Consider the following 19,502-nt stretch of genomic DNA (forward strand, 5'->3'; position numbering starts at 1 on the left):
GAACAACTGACCCGCAGCGGTGGCTGCGTGTTCTTTGTTACCGAGCGAGACAACTCATCTTGGAGCCCAGTAACAAGAATTCTGTATTTATCTTAGCGGGCTGACCTCTATCACTGCCCCCCAGCATTAAGCAGCTATTTTTGGACGCTTCCAGCCATCTGTGCTCGCTGGAAGTGACAAGAACAGATCCACTCCTTCTGCAAGATCTCGATCCTAATTCACTCTTCCTTTTTTTTTTTTTAATTCCTTCTTTCTGTTTTTTCCCCCATGCGCTTTTCTATCTTATCTCCACGCCCCGAATTTCATTTCGGTCGCCCTCATCCAGGCGTCACTGTGTAGAGCCTCAGGGTTAGTGCCTCGCTTTATACGTGCCTTTTTTTCCCCTCTCTCATTTTTTAAAACGTAATCTTAGCCTGACGTTCCGTCGCGGACACACCTGAGGGGAGGCAGAGCTCCCCCTCACGCGGAATTCCCGCCCCTCACGCGGAATTCCCGCCCCTCACGGGCCGCGCATGCTCAGAGGCGCCCGGCGCAGGAAGGGCGGAAGTACCGCCACCGTTCCGGCCCGCGGCGCGCGGTGGCGGCGCTGCGCATGCGCGGATGAGGGCGGGAGGGGCGGCCGCGGCCAGCGCGCATGCGCGGGGCGGTGGCGGCGGGGTTTGAACGCGGGGACGGTTGGAGCTGGCGGGAGGCGGCCGTGAGGGGTCAGCGCCCATGGGATAGTCAGCGGAGCGCCCTAGGCAAGCAGGAGGGCCAGTTGCCGTGGAATGGTCAGTGTCCAGGGCGGCGGCAGGGTCAGTGGCCGTGGGTAGGGGTGGTCAGTGACTCCTCCCTTCCCCCGGCCCGGCGCGCTACTGAGGGCCGGGGGGGGCCCCTCCGGTGCTCTGAGGGCACCGGGGTCGCTGTGCTGGGCCGGGAAGGCCTCGCCCCCTCGGTCGCCACGCGGTGCACCGGGCGGCCCTGGGGGAGTCGCCCCAGGTGGGGGCTGCAGGGGAAGGGATGAGTGGGCCGGAGGGTGAGGGGCGCTGGTGCCACGCTCCCGTGTCGGCACCGAGGGGCTGCGCAGGGCTGGGCTCGCTGTCAGCCAAAACTGCCCTTCCAGCCTGGTACTGCTGCTCTGTTCTTCCCCAAACCGTTCTGGTAGAACTCCTGCAGGACAAAAGAAAGCAAAACACATGTAGAGAAGGTGCTGAGGAAGCTGAGAGAAAGCTGTTGCTGTACTTCAGAGTGTGGTCACCGAGCTTTGCTGCACAGGAAAATGACAAACAAAGCTATAAGGAGATAGTGATGATTCTAACCTCGTGAGGAAATGAGAGCTGGAGAGGGAGTATGAATTGAAAATCATTCTGGTTTATTGTGTCAGGAAAGATAGGCTCCAGCAATCCAGGGACAGGGGTGCACACTCTACCAAGTCCAGGAAATTGTAGCAAAGTTTCCTATTTTGTGGGTAAAAGGTTGATCTCTCCAGCATACTGAAGAGAATATCCCACTTTTTATGGCTGTATTTCACCCAGAGCTGTGCAGTTTGGCACTGTTGGTAGCTCTTGTGCCTCATTTGGAAATTTACCAAAATTGCTTAATTTTTCCAATCCTAGCTGGTTAGTTGGAAGGCTGCAGAAGAATCTAATTGTTGTGAAATTAGGAAGAAAAGTGTTATGATCCTCTAACATCTGTGCATAACCTTGCAGAGAATCATGGCTTGTTGACTGGTTATATTGGTGTACACAATGCAAGTAAGGAAAATAATAATGTACAAAATTAACTCAGAAGAAAACTTGATTGTGTTTTTCTAAGTTTCTAGTTTTGTTGATTTTTTTTTTTTTTTCCCAAAAATGTTGTATAAGATTGTATCAGATAATTTTTAACTTGAAAGGAGCTTGTGTTAATGTGTACTTGGAAATTTTTTTCTTCCTTTTTTAATGTAAGATGAAAGTTTTGATACACTGTTGTCTGTGCATCTTTGAGGATCTTGTCTGATCTTTTGGGGAGCAGTCAGCTCTAAATTATTTCTTCTGAATTTACTCTTGTGTTATGCAGGATGCCTCTAAAATCTGCTTGTCAGGAAAATAAATTGTTTTTTTCCTTGCAGGGAACCAGCTCTTGGATGTTCCTCAGCTGATCTCTTTTCTTGCCTAATGAAGGATTGGCTCTCACATGACAAATGAGTAAAATTCTCCAGTCTCAGCTGGGAGTCTGAAAAGATGCAGCGAAGACAGAGTCACAAAACCCCAAAGCAGCCTCTGCACGTTCGCCGTAAAAGCCAAACTGATCTCTCTGCGTGGCGAAAAGGAGGGAGAATTGACTCTGAAAAACCTTTGCAGAGTCATCAATCTTCTAATGATCAGAAATATGATAGCCAGGAAGCGTCTCTGGAGCAAGCTTTGAGCTACTTGGAGACAGGTAAGAGCATTTTTAGGGTGGCTGTCTCGGATTGAGAAGATAATAACTACATTCTTAATTAAAAAAGAAACTCTAATTCACACCTGTTGTCCCTCTTTAATGCCTGAGCTATGTATTATTTCTTTAATGTCTTAGACGTTTTCTGTTACTACTATGTAAAGAAGAAGGAATAGCATAGAATGGTTTGGTTTGGAAGGACAAAACCCCCCTGCCATGGGCAGGGACACCTTCCAGTAGATCAAGTTGCTGAGGGCCCCATCCAGCCTGGCCTTGAGTACTTTTAGGGATGGGGCAGCCACAGCTTCTCTGGGCAACATGTGGCAGGGCCTCATCACCCTCACAGTAAACAATTTTATCCCAATATCCCATCTAAACCTCCTTCAGTCTGAAGCCATTCCTCTTGTCCTGTCACTACATGCTCTTGTAAGAAGTCTCTTTACATATGTCTTATTAAAATATTAATAATTTTAGAAGACTTTTACTTCTGTTTTCCCTCTTTAATCCCTGAGCTATGTAATGTTTCTTTAATGTCTTCAAAGTTTTTCTGCTTTGTTACTATGTCAAGAAAAAGGAGTATATGAAGGGACAGTTCAGATAAGCTGTAAGTTAATTTCTGTTCAGAAGTTGTTTCATCCTCTTCTTGCCCTGTTTGTTTTTCCTAGTTCAAGACCATGTTGTGCTGAAGAACAGTGTTCTGCAGAAACACCTGGATGCTGTGGAAAGCACTGCCCTGAAGCAAGGGCTGCCCCCTGAAGGGTTTGAGATACTGCTGAACGTGGTGCTCAGTGGCAAATTTGGTACAGCATTTGTATACTGCTGGTGTATCTTCTGTGAATGTGTCTTTCCCCTCTAATCAAACCTGCTGAGATAATGTGTTTATGGTACTGGTGGGTACTGTAGCATAAAATTAATTTTTCTGGCATGCTTTGGTGTAGTTTCCATTTTCTTTTGTTAAGCTGGAATGAATTATTTGTCATCATTTTGAGGTATAGGTAAGTCCTTACTAAATTCTTATACACTGTTACTTTGAGCAAGGAAGCTCTAAATAATTTTTTCCAGAGGGAATTTTGACCTAAGCTGCAAAACAACATTGAAGAACCTGGTACATGAGCACCATCTTATTTGAAATTGTTATTTTTTTTTTCCAGCTGATACGGTGAATACTCGTTTATTGAAGAGCCTGATTCCTGCCTCAGTGATACCAGAATGTTCTGTAGTTAAGGCTGTGTCTTGGCTCTGTGTCAGCAAATGCTCAGGCAACATCCAGGTAACTTAGTAAGTGTTTACAGTAGTTATTGCTTCTGCACAGGAACCATAAGAACAGGTTAGGTTGAGGAATCAAAAATCCTGAGGTTTTAATGTACAAGGTCTTACACAAGATACTGTCATTTACCAAGATTGGCAGAGATGCCCATTGCTGGAATGGCAATGGGAACCAAGATACACCTTATAAGTGTCAGTGGAGATTTGGTTCCTGCTTGTCTTGTACCTTTGAACTCCTCAGGAATGGTGTCTCCACCTACATTTCTGTGAAATACTTCTGCTATGTGAGGCATCCTTCAACTTCAGTGAGGTATCCCTTAGGTTATGTGCACCTTGGTTGTGGTGACGTGACTTAATGTTAGCAAAAGAGTCTTTTTCATGTTCACATGGTCTGCTCAAAGGTTTATGTGATAGAATCATTTAGATTGGAAAAGATTATGACCACAGAATCCAACCATTAACCAAATGCTGCCAAGCCAACCATGTCCCCAAGAGCCACATCTGTACATCTTTTAAATCCCTCCAGGGATGGTGATTCGACCCCTTCCCTGAGCAGGCTGTTCCAGTGCTTGACAGCCCTTTCAGTGATGAAATTTGTCCTGATATCCAATCTCAACCTCCTTGGCACAACTTTTATAGCTTGTTTCTTCTTGACCTATCACTTTATTACTTTGGAGAAGAGACCGACCCCCACTTCACTTCAGCTTCCTTTCAGGGAGTTGTAAAGAGTGAGAAGGTCCCCCCTGAGCCTCCTTTTCTCCAGGCTGAGCCCACATGTGCCCCATTCGTTGGATTCCCTCTCCCAATCACCATTGATACACAAACAGGGTCCCATGGTTATAGAAACCAAAACCCAGTTGCCAGCAGCAGTGGTGGGGCCAGTTGTTTACCAGTGGAATCCCTTGGCAGACTTTCTTCATCTGAATTGCCCCTGAACTGTTTGCCTGTAGCTCTCTAGTCATCCTTGAGAATGGTGTGTATCCTTACTGATTGTGTCTCTGGAGCTGGTTTCTGATTCCTCTGCCTTGCTTTTGCCCATCACTTAATGTAACATGGTTTTTTTTCCTGTCTGCAGCTGCTTTTTTTAAGGTGGCTGATCACAATATTTGACTTCATTGATTGCAAGGAACAACTTCATGCCCTCTATGGTGTCTTCTTCTTCTTCCTGCAAGATGAGAAGATGGTAAGGAGACATGAAGAACATATGGAAGTGACAAAATAAACCTAAATGTTCATTAGTAGTATGCATATTAATGCTAGAATTAGTCTGGAGTAGGTGGTGTTTAGAAACCATTTTCTGGTGGCTGAAATTTCTTATATTTTCACTTTGCATTATAAGATTGCTGGGTAATTTAGATCCATAAACAGGCAAATAAGGTAAGGTTGCTGTGGTCTGTTTGCTTAAACATGCTTCAAAGAATTGCTATGCTGTATCACAGAGAGTGTGACTCTATAGTCTATCTAAATTCCCAAGAAAAACAGTGGTGCAGCAGTCTCTGGGATTGTCAGACATCAGTAGCTGAAGTCTCCTGCTCCTGGGCAGAAAGTGACTTGTATACCTTGGGCAAAAAGAAAAAAAAAACTTTTTGGAGCAGTGTTTATTTAAGGGTGAGAAGCTAATTGCTGTTCTACTTAACTGATTTGAAATACAGCTTGAAAGAGAACAAGCATTCAAGCAATTTCTGCCATATGGCAGCTGTAAAATCCAGAAATTTTGAAGTGTTTGGATTCAGTGCATATTAAGATGATCTTGGCAGTCATGTTAGGTATTAAATTGTTAATATTCTTTCAGCTTAGGATATTTTGTGGTCAGGACAAGTTCCCAAAGTTCTGAGTTATATTTCTTGTAATGTTTTTAATGGGTTTTGATTATAATCAAGTTATAATCTTTCCATAAAACTGGATTTAAATTCTTAATGTTTAAAATAGCTTTTTCAGGGATGATGGGTCAGTTGGAAAGTGCACCAGAGTTGGTTTGAAACTAATTTAAGATCCTTTACAGCCTCAGCTGCAGTTAGAAGCTCTAAAAAAGTTATATTGGTTCAAAGATGCCTTTCCTTTTGAAAATGTAATTGCACTTTCACTGCTGACTCTTGTGATTTCTAGACCACGTTCCAAAAGAAATGATCCAAGTTAATTAAATAGCTTGGTTACTGTCAGGACTGCTCACAGTGCAGATAAATTTTAAATGAAGTTGATATTTGGGACTGTCTCTTGTGCTGCTTTTTGTGTGTCCTGCCTGTGTGTCTGCAGCAGCAGGAGAGCTCATTGCTGCCTTTGCTTTGCAGTGCCCCTACATCTGCCACCTGCTCTACCTGCTGACCAGGAGAGAAAATGGTGAGTCTCATCTGTGTGAGCTGAAATACCATCTTGTTTCTGCTTCTGTTTGCTGGTACTGCCTTTCTTCCAATGCAGCTAATACAATGGTTAGCCAATATTGTGCTTTTAAGGCAAAGGAAGCATGAGTGGTAGTTCAGGCAAAATTTTGTGTAACACTTGCTGAATTGGAAACCTATTACCCTAGAAATAAGAATTATTGGTTCTGCTTGCTTTGTCATGACTTTATAATAAAAATGTTACTTACATAATTTTTGCTTAAATGTCTGATATGGTGTTTTTTAAATCCTTTATGTTCTTAATTGTATTTCCAGTCAAGCCTTTTCGGATTAGAAGACTGCTTAACCTCCAAGCAAAAATGGTGAGTTGATTTCAGATCTTGTAGTTTGAACTATGGTTAATAATGCACTTTGTAAGACTGGTGTCCTTACACAGTGGAGAAGAGTGGCTGGACTTGGAATTGTAGGTTTTAGTCTCTAGCATTAAAGTTTCTCTCTTGCATGTGCATCCCTAATTTTCATGTGTGTTTTGTGAGCACATGCAATGATATGCACAAAGCTCGATGTTTTGTGACCAGGTATGGTGAAATCTCTGAAGCAAGGTGCAGCTTCATTTATCTGTTACAGCCTTTAATTTTCTATTCATCATCCTTTTTCAAGTGGTACCAAAAATGACTGAAAAATGTAAGATTGTAGAGGACCTTGCTCCTTTTTAAGAAAAAAAACATTGCTGTTTTTTAGACAGCAGAAGACTATTTTTTATACTTTGATTGTTAAATTCCTTTTGATTAGTTATGACTGCAGGAAGGTCTTCAGTCCTCTTCCTATGGTTATTTCATTGTCCCAGTTTCTGTTGTTTCTGTCACTTTCAGTTTATCTGTGGTTACTTGGTGACATACAGCTTTAGAAATTTAGCTTTTACTGATCACTGGGGTTTTTTGTTCTAAAATACAGTATTCCGTTTCTATATTAAAAACATACCCCACATGTTTTCCCTCTTGTTATTTGACAGGGAATGCAGCCTCATCTGCAAGCTCTACTATCCCTTTACAAACTTTTCTGCCCAGAACTGGTGACCATAACCCTTCCTGGGAAAATGAAGGTAAGGAATTAGATTTAGTCAATTTGAAACCAGGATTTACTACAGTATTTGGAGCTTTCTATTTAAGCTATAGCAGGATTTACTGGTGAAGATTAATTCTATTTCCTCTTTTCACTGAGTAAAATCACATTTGGATGAGGATTCCTTGCCTTTGTTTTGTTTCCTCTTCAGCATAATGAGATGATTTGGTATGGAATGACATCTGCCTTTATTTTATGAGGATTACTTTAATCCTTTTTTTGCTGGATTTGACTTGTTTCGCACAATATTAAGTTCTGCAGGAAACAAACTAATTTGTCAAGGCATTGTTCTAATTGCTGATATTCTGAAGTAAAAATGACAATGGAAGTCAGTAAGTAGCTTTGCACTTGGAAAGTCTGTGTCATAGGAGAGAGAAAAAGCAGATAGAAAATGTAGGAAACTGAGCTGCAAGGAACAGCAAAAAATGACTCCCCTTTTAGAGAGGCCTATGTGTGTGCTCAGCCTTTTGGCCACCTAGAAACATGTAGCAGAACCAGATAGATAACAGAAAAGAGCAGCAGGTGAGACCTGAATTGTGCAACAAAATTTTCTTTCAATGGGATAACCTTAAAAATTTGAGGGGATTTTTGTTGTTTTTTAGAACAGACATTTAATTTATATGCAGGGAAGTTGAGTTTCGATAAAATGAAATTTGTTTTGTTTCGATCTGCTTGTGTATTTATATTGTTCTATACATTTATACTTTGCATTGTGCTGCACAGTTATCTGTTGAAGAATTTACATCTGTCAAGCAGGGTTGAGTGTCTGTGGTGACATTTATCAGAATAGAAACTGATCTTTCTGTTGCTTTGTCTTAGCTTGGCTTCTTGCATGAATGTCTGATTTCTGTTTCCAGATTTACTTCAAGAATTCAGACGGCCCATGGAAAGCAGCAATCACTGCAGTAAGGCAAAGAAACCAGGGGACCTCTCCCCTCTCCCAGACAGTGTTTTTAGGCATATGTCAACCTCAGTCACGAAAAAGGGTACGTTATGGGTCTGTGAGACACCCTAGAAGGTGCCAAGTAGTGGTTTTCATTATGAATGTTGGCAAGTAATGAGAGTCTGGCTTTATTTCAGCACTGGGAAGGTGGGGTAGCTGTAAAGAAATGCTGCAATCTATTTTAATGAAAGCCTGGATAACTTTTTTGTAAAACTGGGTCTTTCTGGGAACGCTGTTGATGAGTGCACCTATGCATTGGAAGCTGAGTCATTGCTGATCCTTTGTGTTTCTTTTCTACAGAAATGGAATGCCCGCTTGGTTATACCTGCAAGCAGCACAAACACAAATAATTTAGAAGAGGACAAGGATAAGAACCATGTTAATTTGTACAATTCAAATGAGTCGTTTCCAGTGGAGCAGCTGCGGACATTCCCTCAGCTCCTACAACATATTCACTGTCTAGAGGTGAGTTTCAGGAAGGTCTTGGTGAATGTTTTGGGAGATCAAAGGACATTCCTCTACACCCTGTTTATATGTGAGTAGTGTGTGGGCTATCTAATTCTAACAGCATCTAGTCCTAACTGAGGATGGTGGATGAGTCCTGGAAATGGTCTTGTTGCTGGTAAAAAGATTGGACATGAGATTCTCTGGCAGTTTATTGATGTAAGCACTGAATGATTCTTTTATTTTCTTTTTTTCTTGCAGTTTCCTTCCCGGATGGGTTCAGTGCTAGCAAACCCCTTATTGCTTCACTACATGAACTGTGTGAAAGATGAATCTATTTACCTGAGGCTCTACTATTGGATGGGCCAGATGCTCCAGGAAGGTAGGAACTTTAGTATTATCTTGTGAGGTAGAGGGGTAAAGGATGTCTGAGGCTTTTCACTTTTCAGTAATGGTACTTTGCTATTCAGATTTATGGTGATAACAGCTACTGGAGGAGAACTACAGTTACTGGTGCTAAAACAGCTACTGGAGGAGAACTGAATTTGGTTTCTCATTGTGCTTGTTCTTGCTGTGCTCGTATTCAAGTGCAGTATTCTTTCCTGTTCAGAATGCTCCTGGTGTGTGATTGATAACCCATCTAAAGAAGAATTCAAGAGCTTCCTGAAAACTATCTACAAGGCAGAATGTTTCTTGCAAGTAAGTGCACGTTTTGTGGAAGCCAAGGGTTTCACAAAGTCTTCCTGTAAAGAACTTCTGGAACTTGCCTGTTTCCTGGAGTATTTCTGAGACAGTGACTCAATTAATAAAATTACCTTTACCTATGGCAAGTCAATATTATGGAAATGGCCTTGTTTTCTGCAGGAAAAATAATCCAAGAATGATAATTTGAATGTCCTGGCAAGTTGTATGGCAGGAAGGAGGTGTAAGCCTCTCTCTTTCTTGAGAGTGATGTGAGCTGGCAAGTTGCAGTCAGATGAATTTTTGAATGTTTCCCTTCTGCTTTGCAGGAGGGCTTTTCTGCCTGTGAAGAGTTCCTTTATAAGACCCTTCCTCTCTGGGATGGCTCCTGCTGCCAGTCAGAAGTCCTCAGTCTCGTGAGTTGGATCCCCCTCAGCAGTGTCTCTGGTAGGTGCTGCAGATCCTTTGGGTGAGGTTGGACAGTGGGGATATCTCAGGGCATAGAATTTGTGCACTGATATCATGCTGCTTTCTCATTTGTTTCAGATATTAAGTCATATCTCTATGATCCCCTGGCACAGCTCTTTTTCACATCATCCATTTACTTTAAGGTAATTTAAGGAATACAATGGCTGTTTACTTCTATCTTCTATCTTCTACTGCTATCTGTACTTGTGTTAGGTGTAGCAGTCTGAGGGACTCTGGTAGGGAACTTCTTTTTGAGAAGTCTGTGCCCAAACATGGTAAAATACATACTTACAGTTTAACTTCTTTGGGAAATTGGTGCCTTTAATATATCTTCTTTTTTTTTTTTGACTGGAATTAAGCTGGGGCACTGGAGATAAAAAGAACTGATAGCACACAACACAATAGTTCATTTGTCTTACTGTAGTTTTGACTTCAGTCACTACTTGAAATTCACATTCTCCAGGAAAGAGACAACACATACATTCAGTTCTATACAGCACATACATTCAGTTATACAACTTATACAACATTCAGTTGTATATATACAACACATACATTCAGTTCTAGGGGACATGCAACTACATCACTGCTCATGAGAAACTCCTGCTGCCTCTCGTTGCCAGTTCTTAAGGTATTCTTTGTTTAGAATTATTTGCTTGCATAAATTGTCACCAACCTGATTTCTTTTTGCCTATTGCAGTGCAGTGTTCTTGAGAGCCTGAAAGAGCTGTTGCAGAACTGGTTAAATTGCAATGTGATTCAAGAGGATTTGGAGTTTTCTTCTTTGTAAGTTTGTCTTTAAAAAATGCAAACCACGTTCTGTGCATTGCTCGCCAGTGTACTTAGATATATATTCTAGCCCTACCACCCAGCATAAAGACCAGCCAGAAGGTTAATAATGCTATTATGATTCTGCTATATTGTAAGCTACCTTGTCAGTCCTGTTCTGTGTCTTTTTTTAGAAGTATTTCTGTTGACAGTGGAAATTGAAATGCCCAGAATCCAAAATCCTCATAACACTGACAGCTGGGTGTTTATAATGGTGCTGATAACAATGTATTGAAGAACAAGTGTCTGTTGCTGAGTGTTTGATGGGGCAAAAGCATAAGCTTCAGTTTTGTTTTGCCATTTTCCATGTTGCTGTTTGCAAAGAGCTATCTGTAATGTTGTGCCATGTCATTGCTGCAGGAACACCACCCTCTCTGGGCTAGTGAACGTGGTGGCTGAACTGGTCCACTTTGTGGGACGGATCTCTACTGCTGCTCTGCGTCTGGAAAACAATTCCACGTTTTTGCTCTACTTCATTCTGGATTTCTATGGCATTGTGTGTATCCCAGTCCTTTTGTCTTCCTTTTGAAGTACTCCTAAGGCTGTTTGCATTTTTTAAGCTAGAGCATAAAAACATCTTCCTCATTCTAATTTACAGAACTTTGTGATTAAATGCAAGAATATTCCAAATACTTGGTAGATCTACAGGTGAAGGCTGCTGTTGTTGCATCCCTAGGCAGTACTAAATATGCTGCTAGAAAGTGGTTGCTCTTAAGTCAGAGGTGAACTGAGGAAGGAGAAGTAACAGGAGGCTGTAACATGGTTTTTTAATGCTGACTTAAAGAAAAGAACAATGATCGTTCAATTTCAAACAACAAATCTTTTTTCTTTTCTTAAATGTTTCCTTGAAAATGTGGGGTTTTTTTCCTAGTTTGTGCTGTAGGCAAGCTAAACAGCATCAGATAGCCTTAAGTCTATTCTCCAGCTTCCTCATGTCCTCTCTATAGTTGTGCTTACTGTGAGCTCCAGCCGTGCTGTAACAGCAGCAACAGCTCCTACAATTTAGATTGGGAATAGTTAAAAAGCAGTGATAGTTCTGGGATTTATTTGTAACTGAATTGTCCATTAAAAATGCACAAAACTAATGGGTAACAACAGTTGCATAAGACACCCTGGCCTTCCTTTTGGATGAAGTTGATGGATATGGCTGGAATGCAGTGTCATGCTCTCTGTTGCTCTTACCTCCTTGAGAGTTTGTAATAATCATTACTTTGGCAGTAATAATCAGCCTGGATGTGCTTCATTCCTGCAGGTGTGTGACATGTACCTGAAGTACAACCTGCCTTTGCTGATAATGCCTCCTGCTGGGGTTTTCTACCCAGCACTGCTCACCATGGATTCTGTCAACTTGAATCGGCTCTGCCACATTATGTACAGGTACTACAACAGGTGTGGGCTGCAGGGACTCCTTGTCTTCTCGTTCAGTTATTTGGAAATGAAATTACTTTGTTGTAAAAACCTGGAATCTACTTCTTGCTGTGCAAGGCAAAGGTGAAAATTCCACTTGTGCCCAGCTTTCATGATAAAGGATTTTATAGCTATAGTTCCTACTCTTTTTTTTTTTTTCAATCTGTTATCCAAAATAGCGGGATTCTGACCTCTTTCCTGGGTGTTATTTCCATATCTTTGATGGGTGAAGGAAGAAGTTCCTCTATTGCTTTGAGAGAACTAAAGTCAGCCAGCTGGAATTAACAGTAGTAACTATGAAACTTCTCACTCCTATACTTAGGCTACTACGCTTGAGCTTTACCTTACAAATTCTGTCATGTGCTGAGTAGGAAGCACTTCTTCCACCTCCACACTCCAGGGATTTGGGACTGCCTTGTGCTGCTGGCAAGGCCAAAGACAGCACTGTTCATTGCTCTGCAGGATCCACCACCAAAGCTGCACTTCTTGGCCTTGTTAGTTCCAGTGGCTGCATCTGAGGAGAAAAGTAGCCAATAGCTGACAGCTGGTGCAGGGCTCTCCATGTGGCTTCTTCTCTAAGGAATCTGCAGGGTAATTAACATGACAGGAAGGTCTCTAGGAAATAAGAGGAGCTAGTGCTTATCATATAGAACAACTGTCAAGTGGCTTCTGTTTCTTTGCTTAGTGAATGAAAGTCTCCTTTCTTAAAAACACACTGCATTTCTCTGCTGATTTTAAGGCTGGTTGTCCATTCTTGTGTGTTGCATTTGTGAAGGTGACTGTCCCAGGCAAACTGGTCATGTGTGAATCATTTAAGAGACTAATCTTATTAGATGTGTCCCTACTCTGCCAAGTGATAAAGTCCCTTTGAATTCTTTTTCATGTCTCTCTCTTTTAAACAATAAAGTTTGATGATCTTTCTCATGGTGGAAATAAGTTTTCTTGATACATTCCTCCAGCTTTTTTCAACACAGGCATGTAGTAAAAATTTACAGGCCTCTAACTTTTTCTTTCTTTTGTTTTTTTTTTTTTTTTCCAGATATCGAACCAACTTGGTGGCTGCAAAAGAAAATGAGCTGAGTAAAAAGGTATTGTGGACACATCTGTTATGTGCTAGAACAGACTTGAGCAAGGAATTGGGCTGAGTGGAGGGAAGGTGTTCTAATGACCATCTCTTAAGGACTGGAGGGAGCACACAGTTGCTTTGAGGATGTTATTTATTGATTTTTTTTTTTTCCCCCCCCCTCAGAAAATACTGCAGTTCAAGTTCAGTAGCCAGACATACCAAGAGTACAACCAGTACATAACAGCTATGGTGGGATGTCTGTGGACATCCAGTGTATTTGAGAAGGATATTCATCCTCAAGGTCTTCGTATGGATGATAAACTGCTGAGTAAAACTGCAGTGAAGGAATTAAAAACCAGCTTTAACATTGTCAATCATCCAGCCATGATGGGCTACTCTATTCAATTCCTGCAGCAGGTAATGGTGTAGGCCAAGATTTGGGTTTTTCATGGCACCAGATGTTCTGTCTTCTCTGTTTCTCTAGAGAAGTGTCTCTGTGTCTTCGCTGACTTGTAGATGCAACTGAACTTTCAAAAGCTGCTGTGGCATTCTGTGTTTGTGTCAGATTAATGGCACAATTTGAAGAGTCTTTCTTTGTGTGGTATGAAAGCAGTTGAATGTATGAATGTAGCAGTTTTGGATGTGAAATTTGTACTTTGATAATTTTGAGATAGAACTAAAATAACTAATTAATGAAATAAATGACACTTCAGTAAAAGCTTACCAGAGGTGCATTCGGCCCCACAAAATAGGCAGTGTGATCTAAATATTTAAACTCTCAAGAAATACATGGTTCATGTTAGAATTTGTTAGCAGTGCTTTCTGGCTCTTGTGGTAGCTTTTTTGGCTTATTAAAATAGAAATACAAGTAGCTGCTTCAAGTACAGAGGTAAGATAACGTGGTGCTGTCTTGCATTATCTGCTGTGAGTTCTGCCAGGAATTCTCTTGAACTGTGGGTGCCCTCAAGTGTTCAGTGCAGCTGCTGAAGAGTGGAGGGAGCAGTTTGCCAGAGCTGTTACTGTCCCAACATGTGTGTGCTGCTCCAAGAAACCACGTTTTGTAGGCTGTCTAAGGGCTGCACAAAGATGCCAGTTTGCTGTGAGAAACGCTGGCAGGCTCGAGGCAAGTGTAGGTGTGACTCCTGGAATGCAGCAAGGGGCACCTGAGAAGTTGAAGCAAAGAATGCTGGTTAGGAACACTTGACAAATTTGCCTTTGTTATGTGCTCAGTGTCCTGAATCAAGCTAGTTTGTGTCTTACTGCTGATTAAACTCAGATTTTGTCTTTGCTGAAGGAGGCTATTTTGGTTTTGTTAGACCAAGGAAAAGAAGTTGTATATGTCTCCTATCTTTTGTCCACATAATTTTTGTTCTGAGGCTTCTTAGAGTCATGGAATACCCTGCAGTGGAAGGGACCCACAAAAGTCATAGAGTCCAACTCCTGCCTCTGCAGGACAGCCCAAGAATCCCACCCAGTGCCTGAGAGTGTTTTCCAAACACTTACATTCTGTCTGGCTTCGTGCTGTGACCACTTCCCTGAGGAGCCTGTTCCAGTGCCCAGTTGCCCTCGGTGGGAAGAACCTTTTCCTAATATCCAACCTAAACCTCCCCTGACACAGATTCCTAATTCTTTGTAGGTTTTGCACATTTAAATAAACCCCAAACTACAAACCAACAACCATAAAACGAAACCAAAGCCCACCCAACCTCAAAATCCCTTAAAAAAACCCCCAAACCTTCTAGTGGGGAATTCTTGCACTCTCTTCCTACTGTAGAACTAGGAGAGATTTTGCTTAGCAGCTATGACAAATGCGTTTTAAGGCAGGAGGAAATGATGTTGAGCTGCAGGGACACATTTTCCTCAGCAGTGCTGAGCACCAGAGGGCACTGCTCTGCAGCACTGGGGGAACACAAGCACTGACCTCGGTGTCAGTTCTCTCTTCTTGCTCTTTCTCGTTGTTGTGAATGTTTTGAAAAGGAATCTTTTACACTGTAGAGAGACAATGGTAAAGATACCTGTGAATATTCCCTGTTGCAATCCTGTAATGCTGCAGCACAGGGCAAGAGGGTCCAGATGTTGCCTTGCCACTTATGCACAGAGTTTGATGCTGGAAGCCCCCTCTGAAACAGGATTAAAAATCTCTGAATTTCTTTGCATGCCTGCAATTCCTTATTTACGGGGGGGACTTAGCAGAGACCCAGCAACTATGGACATACTTTTTATTGTTTTATTGTTTTATTCCCTTTCCTTAAGATTTGTCCTGATGATACCACCTTCAACTTCAAATTAATTAAGGTAAGATTTCTTGCTTTAGTAAATAAAGCAGGCAATTTTCAGCAGCTGTGTTGAAGACGATGAGGTTATAATATTCACCAAACTCACAATTGTAGAAAAATTTTGGAAGGGGAAAAATTCCAGCTGTAGGCTTTGGTTCAGTCTCTTAACAGGGCCAAACAAGAGGACATCAACACCTGAGAAGTTATATATCTATGGCTAGTGATTTGAGATTTTATGTATTTCCTCCATGACTCAGTGCAGTGTCAGGACAGGGCTGTTTATTGCTCTCTGCAGGCTCCAGAAAAAGTTACGTTTTTGATGCGCTTAAAGCTCATTGATAATGCAAATTCTGCTTCATATTATATTTCTGAGACAGATGTGTAGCTTTGTTACAGCTTTGAACAGGAATCCTCCACTGAGCAAATACAGAGGCAGTTGGTATCCTTTCCTGTATCACGGTGTACTTCAACCCTGACCTGGAGGAATCACCACTAGTGATGGAAGGAAGGCTTTAATATCCATGTTCATTTAGTTCCTGACATACTCCATTGATCCAATAGACTTTGCTCTTTCTAGAACTGGGATTTATAAAAACCTTCAGTATTAAAGAAAGATCATGATTCAGTCTAAGAATGTGAATTGTGTAATTGTGGGCATTTGAGAACAGCAGGTGAGCCTGTACACCTGTGGGTAGTTACAGATGTCACACAACATGTGGATGTCCCACAGGAAGGCAGGGTTTGCAGACCTTTTCAAATTGGCTTAAGAAAGGTAAAGCTTTGTTCTGCACATCTGACCCTTCTTTCTGGTTTATAGGGGAAGAGGTGGGACTGGTATCTGGAATATCTCTACTCCCAAGGTTTGAAGGGGCTGAAGGTCTTTATTGAGAGCAGCATCCGTCGTGTTTCCCAGGCCTCTCACAGCAAAGCAGCAAGTGTGGAAGTGTGACCCTGGGACTCACTGGAATTCTTCTGTCATCTGGAGCAGACTAACAGACTCTACAGGACTGTGTCACTAATTCTTCCTTCCTCAGAGGAAAGAAACAGAGCAATTACTCTTACCTGCACTCTTGTACTGACATCTCTCTTATGAAAGTGAAGACGCAGAAGGAGTGTTTAGGCTGGCTTGGTTCACTAACACTGAACCTCCTCTTGTCCCTACTAAACTTCTCTGGTCTGAAGCTGATGAGCTCTGTGTTATGTAACATCCACCTTTTTCACCCTAAGTGTTTCCCTGTTGGATTATCTGTTTTGATTGAGAAACAAACATTTTCCATCTCAAAATTGCAGCAAGTAGTGGTGCTTCATTTATAGGTAATGTTGACCCCGACCTGCTTTGCCTTCTTCAGCAGCACATAATGAGAAACAACTTAATCAGCCTTTCAGGGTGTGTGTGTGTATTGGATTGGAGCAATGTGAGTTTCCCAATCCCCTGTTGTACCCTCTATATACTGACTTTTAACAGGCTGACCAAGCTGACCTTCCTGAAATTAATTTTCATTTTGGGGCTTACAGAACAGACTTTTTGCTAACTTTGGTTATGATGATGTCCTAGCGCAGCTGGAAAATTCGGTGTTCAGTTGATGGTTTATTGATTTGAGCACTTCTACAGTGTTGCCACCAGCTCACCATTTTCTATATTGATAAGTGCAAATGTAGCTTTCCTTTTTGTGTTTTTAGCTCTGTAGGTGTTGTATATTTTGTGTACATATGTATAATTTATATTCTTTAAAACGTTTCTAATGTGTTGTTTTGAAAAAGCTCTTCTACAAAATGAATCTTTTGCTGTCATTTCATTTTAAGTCTGAGTAGAAGTTGAGAGAAGCTGAACTGACGTTTCCAAAATTTGAATGAACTGTGTTTTTCTGCTGTACAACAAGGTTGTAACCATTTGAGAGCTGGGTTAGATTATATTGAATTTTGCATTGTGAATCTGTACTTTGGTTCAGTAAAGGAATCAGTCCTGAGAGCAACTGGAGCCACTAAAGATGTTTGCTTTCTTCATCCCCTCAAAATCAGACTGCTTGAGTACCACAGTTCTCAGCTCAAGTACATCTGGTTAATATGTCTAAAGCATTGCCCTTCTCATTCATCTGTGTTATCCCAAGTAGAATACGTAGTGCTTGCTAATTTTTGTCAAAAGAAACAGATCTTCAAAACCCTGATTATATTTTTTCAACAGGAGAAACTCTATTAAATGAAATATAAAATTCCTCCAAGTGGATATGTTTCAAGAGGTGACCCTAACATATAATGAGTTTTACAATTTCCCTACAAAGCTTCACAAGGTTCAAAATGTTATTGGTGTTGGAAATGTCATTTCCACTTATGCTGGAAAGCCTGTGTGCTGCAGTCCCTAAGGACAGTTTCATCCTTACCTTTGTCCTTACACCATGCAGATGTCTTCAGATGCTGACCAGACTTGCACTGCCACACTGGGATGCTGTACAGCAGCAAGGCTGGAGTGATTACCTGGGCCCACTGACAGGAAAGGAGCAGGTGCAGAGCATCTCAAAGGAGCAATAGCCAGGAAGACAAGGCTTCCTGTTGCCTGGGTGCTGTTTGGAGTTTGTGGAAGGTGCAGAGCTCTCTGGCATTCCTGTCACACTGGCAGGTGCTGCCAGAGGCTTCATTTCAGTTGTGAAAGATGCCCAGGTTCTTAAGACTTTGTGTGATGTGTGTAAATGAATTTAAAGGAGCTTATAGCAGAATCCGTTAGGATATACTGAATATTTTACAGTTACTGGTCCTTGAGATCAGTTTTCCCTTGGGGTTGGTGTTTGGTTGAGAAAACACAGAATTGTTTTATGGAAGACTTGCAGCATCACAGGTCTTTTATTATACCCTGTGTTGTGAAAGTATTTAAGCAGACTGTGCACAATTTTGACATTCAAGTGCACAGGCTGGGCACTTGTAGAACTACATCAACAGGACAGATGACTTGATTTTAATCTCAGCTTTTTTTTTCTTTTCTTTCTTTTTGTTGTTGTTGTTGGACAAGATGCCTGTTTAAAATCCATCCCATGCAGCAAAGATGTGCCTTGTGTTACTGGGCACTAGAGATAACTTTTAGCCTCTTTATGCTCTGGTAACTTGTCTTTTTTGACATTTGGACATTTTTCTTCTCTTTTTTTCCCCCCCCTCTATCTGACTAGCATTGCACTTGAGTGGAAGAATGGCCCTTTTAGGGAGGAATGTGCTACTCTACCTTTTCTATTTTCTCATCTTTTTATTTTCCTGCTTGCTCTTTGCATTTGAGTCATCACAGCAAATTTTGCAGACCATTATCTGTTAAAAGCATATGCTCAAAGACTTGGCTGACCACAGCTGCTCTAAAATGGACATAGTCAAGACCCATCCATGTCCTGGTAAGTGACAAATGAGTGATTTACCTCTCGTGCCTATTTCTGCCCATTGTAAGGTAGGTGGACACTATGAAACTGTAACAAAAACAACTTTTGTTTTTTGTGCTGTGGTGTTAGTTGTCACAAGGCTTCTATAGGCTTTTGATGTAGGGGTTTTGTAATATCATAAGCAGGCCATGGCAGTGGCCATTTCAGTTTAACCACATCCTGTAGCATTGCTAGTAGCCTTTTAGCTGATTTCAAAAAGTGAGGCCTCTCCCTTTGGAACAATCTCTGAGTGGGTATTAAATAGGATTTCAAAGTACTGGGCCAGAATCCTGTCTGGGGTAAGCAGGCACAGCTCCACTAATTTCTAATGGATCTGTGTTGAGTTGCACCAACTGAACATCTGGTCCCCAGTTCACACAACCAAAGCCATTAACCCCTCCCTGTCAGACACAGTGAGCATTCTGCATCTGAAAATCCAAATGCCTTGGGCTAGAGTTAATCCAAATTCTTCTTCTGAAGCCATGTTTGCTTCGTGTTTCTTTTCATCATTTTTATTTTGTGGTGGGACACTCATTCGTGCATCTTCATGCATCAGAGTCTATTGCCCTTTCTGAGAGAGCTTGCTCTGAAAGAGTTAATAATTTCAACCTGTTTTCAGCTGGAATGAAGAAACTGGTTCCTCTGTATCCCTGCTTTCTATTCTTTTGTTGGCCTACTTCCCTCTGCTTGCATTTTGCATTCCTAATGCCATGAATAAATCAGGACCCAAGGATTTAGAAGGTGGTACAGCTGTAACCACTCAGAAAATTGAATCTGTGAGGCTTGTGCTGCAGCTCTAACAACTGCCAATATGGGTGCTCCTGAACTCTTCTAATAGCATTTAACTGCTACCAAAACAAAATTCACTTTGCCTGT

The 19,502-nt window shown here is 41.7% G+C and overlaps 1 protein-coding gene across 2 annotated transcripts; it reads left to right on the top strand.

Moving 5' to 3' along the window:
* The first annotated feature begins 635 nt into the window (after nt 1-635).
* On the top strand, nt 636-17,212 carry CENPI (centromere protein I). 2 transcript variants are annotated; one of them, XM_032124202.1, is made up of 21 exons: nt 636-770; nt 2,090-2,400; nt 3,063-3,197; nt 3,549-3,667; nt 4,739-4,846; nt 5,952-6,000; nt 6,315-6,361; nt 7,012-7,101; nt 7,979-8,107; nt 8,365-8,529; nt 8,770-8,890; nt 9,119-9,207; nt 9,519-9,636; nt 9,736-9,800; nt 10,358-10,443; nt 10,846-10,981; nt 11,738-11,862; nt 12,932-12,980; nt 13,142-13,375; nt 15,212-15,253; nt 16,052-17,212. In XM_032124202.1, the coding sequence occupies exons 2-21, from the start codon at nt 2,202-2,204 to the stop codon at nt 16,181-16,183; spliced, it is 2,238 nt and encodes a 745-aa protein (XP_031980093.1). In that variant the 5' UTR covers nt 636-770; nt 2,090-2,201; the 3' UTR covers nt 16,184-17,212. The 2 variants fall into 2 exon arrangements, with proteins under 2 accessions (XP_031980093.1, XP_031980094.1); XM_032124203.1 differs by lacking the exons at nt 636-770; nt 2,090-2,400; nt 3,063-3,197 and having other exon boundaries at nt 3,555-3,675.
* The last annotated feature ends 2,290 nt before the right edge of the window (nt 17,213-19,502 follow it).

This window comes from Corvus moneduloides, chromosome 14, assembly GCF_009650955.1.
Source record: "Corvus moneduloides isolate bCorMon1 chromosome 14, bCorMon1.pri, whole genome shotgun sequence".
NCBI classification, from domain to species: domain Eukaryota; kingdom Metazoa; phylum Chordata; class Aves; order Passeriformes; family Corvidae; genus Corvus; species Corvus moneduloides.

What these genes read in the sequence shown, in the direction of transcription:
- CENPI (XM_032124202.1), top strand. Translation starts at nt 2,202, where the DNA reads ATGCAGCGAAGACAGAGTCACAAAACCCCAAAGCAGCCTCTGCACGTT. An exon ending in AACCTCAGTCACGAAAAAGG is followed by an intron (nt 8,108 to 8,364) that starts GTACGTTATGGG and finishes TCTTTTCTACAG; the next exon opens with AAATGGAATGCCCGCTTGGT. An exon ending in AAAATGAGCTGAGTAAAAAG is followed by an intron (nt 12,981 to 13,141) that starts GTATTGTGGACA and finishes CCCCCCCCTCAG; the next exon opens with AAAATACTGCAGTTCAAGTT.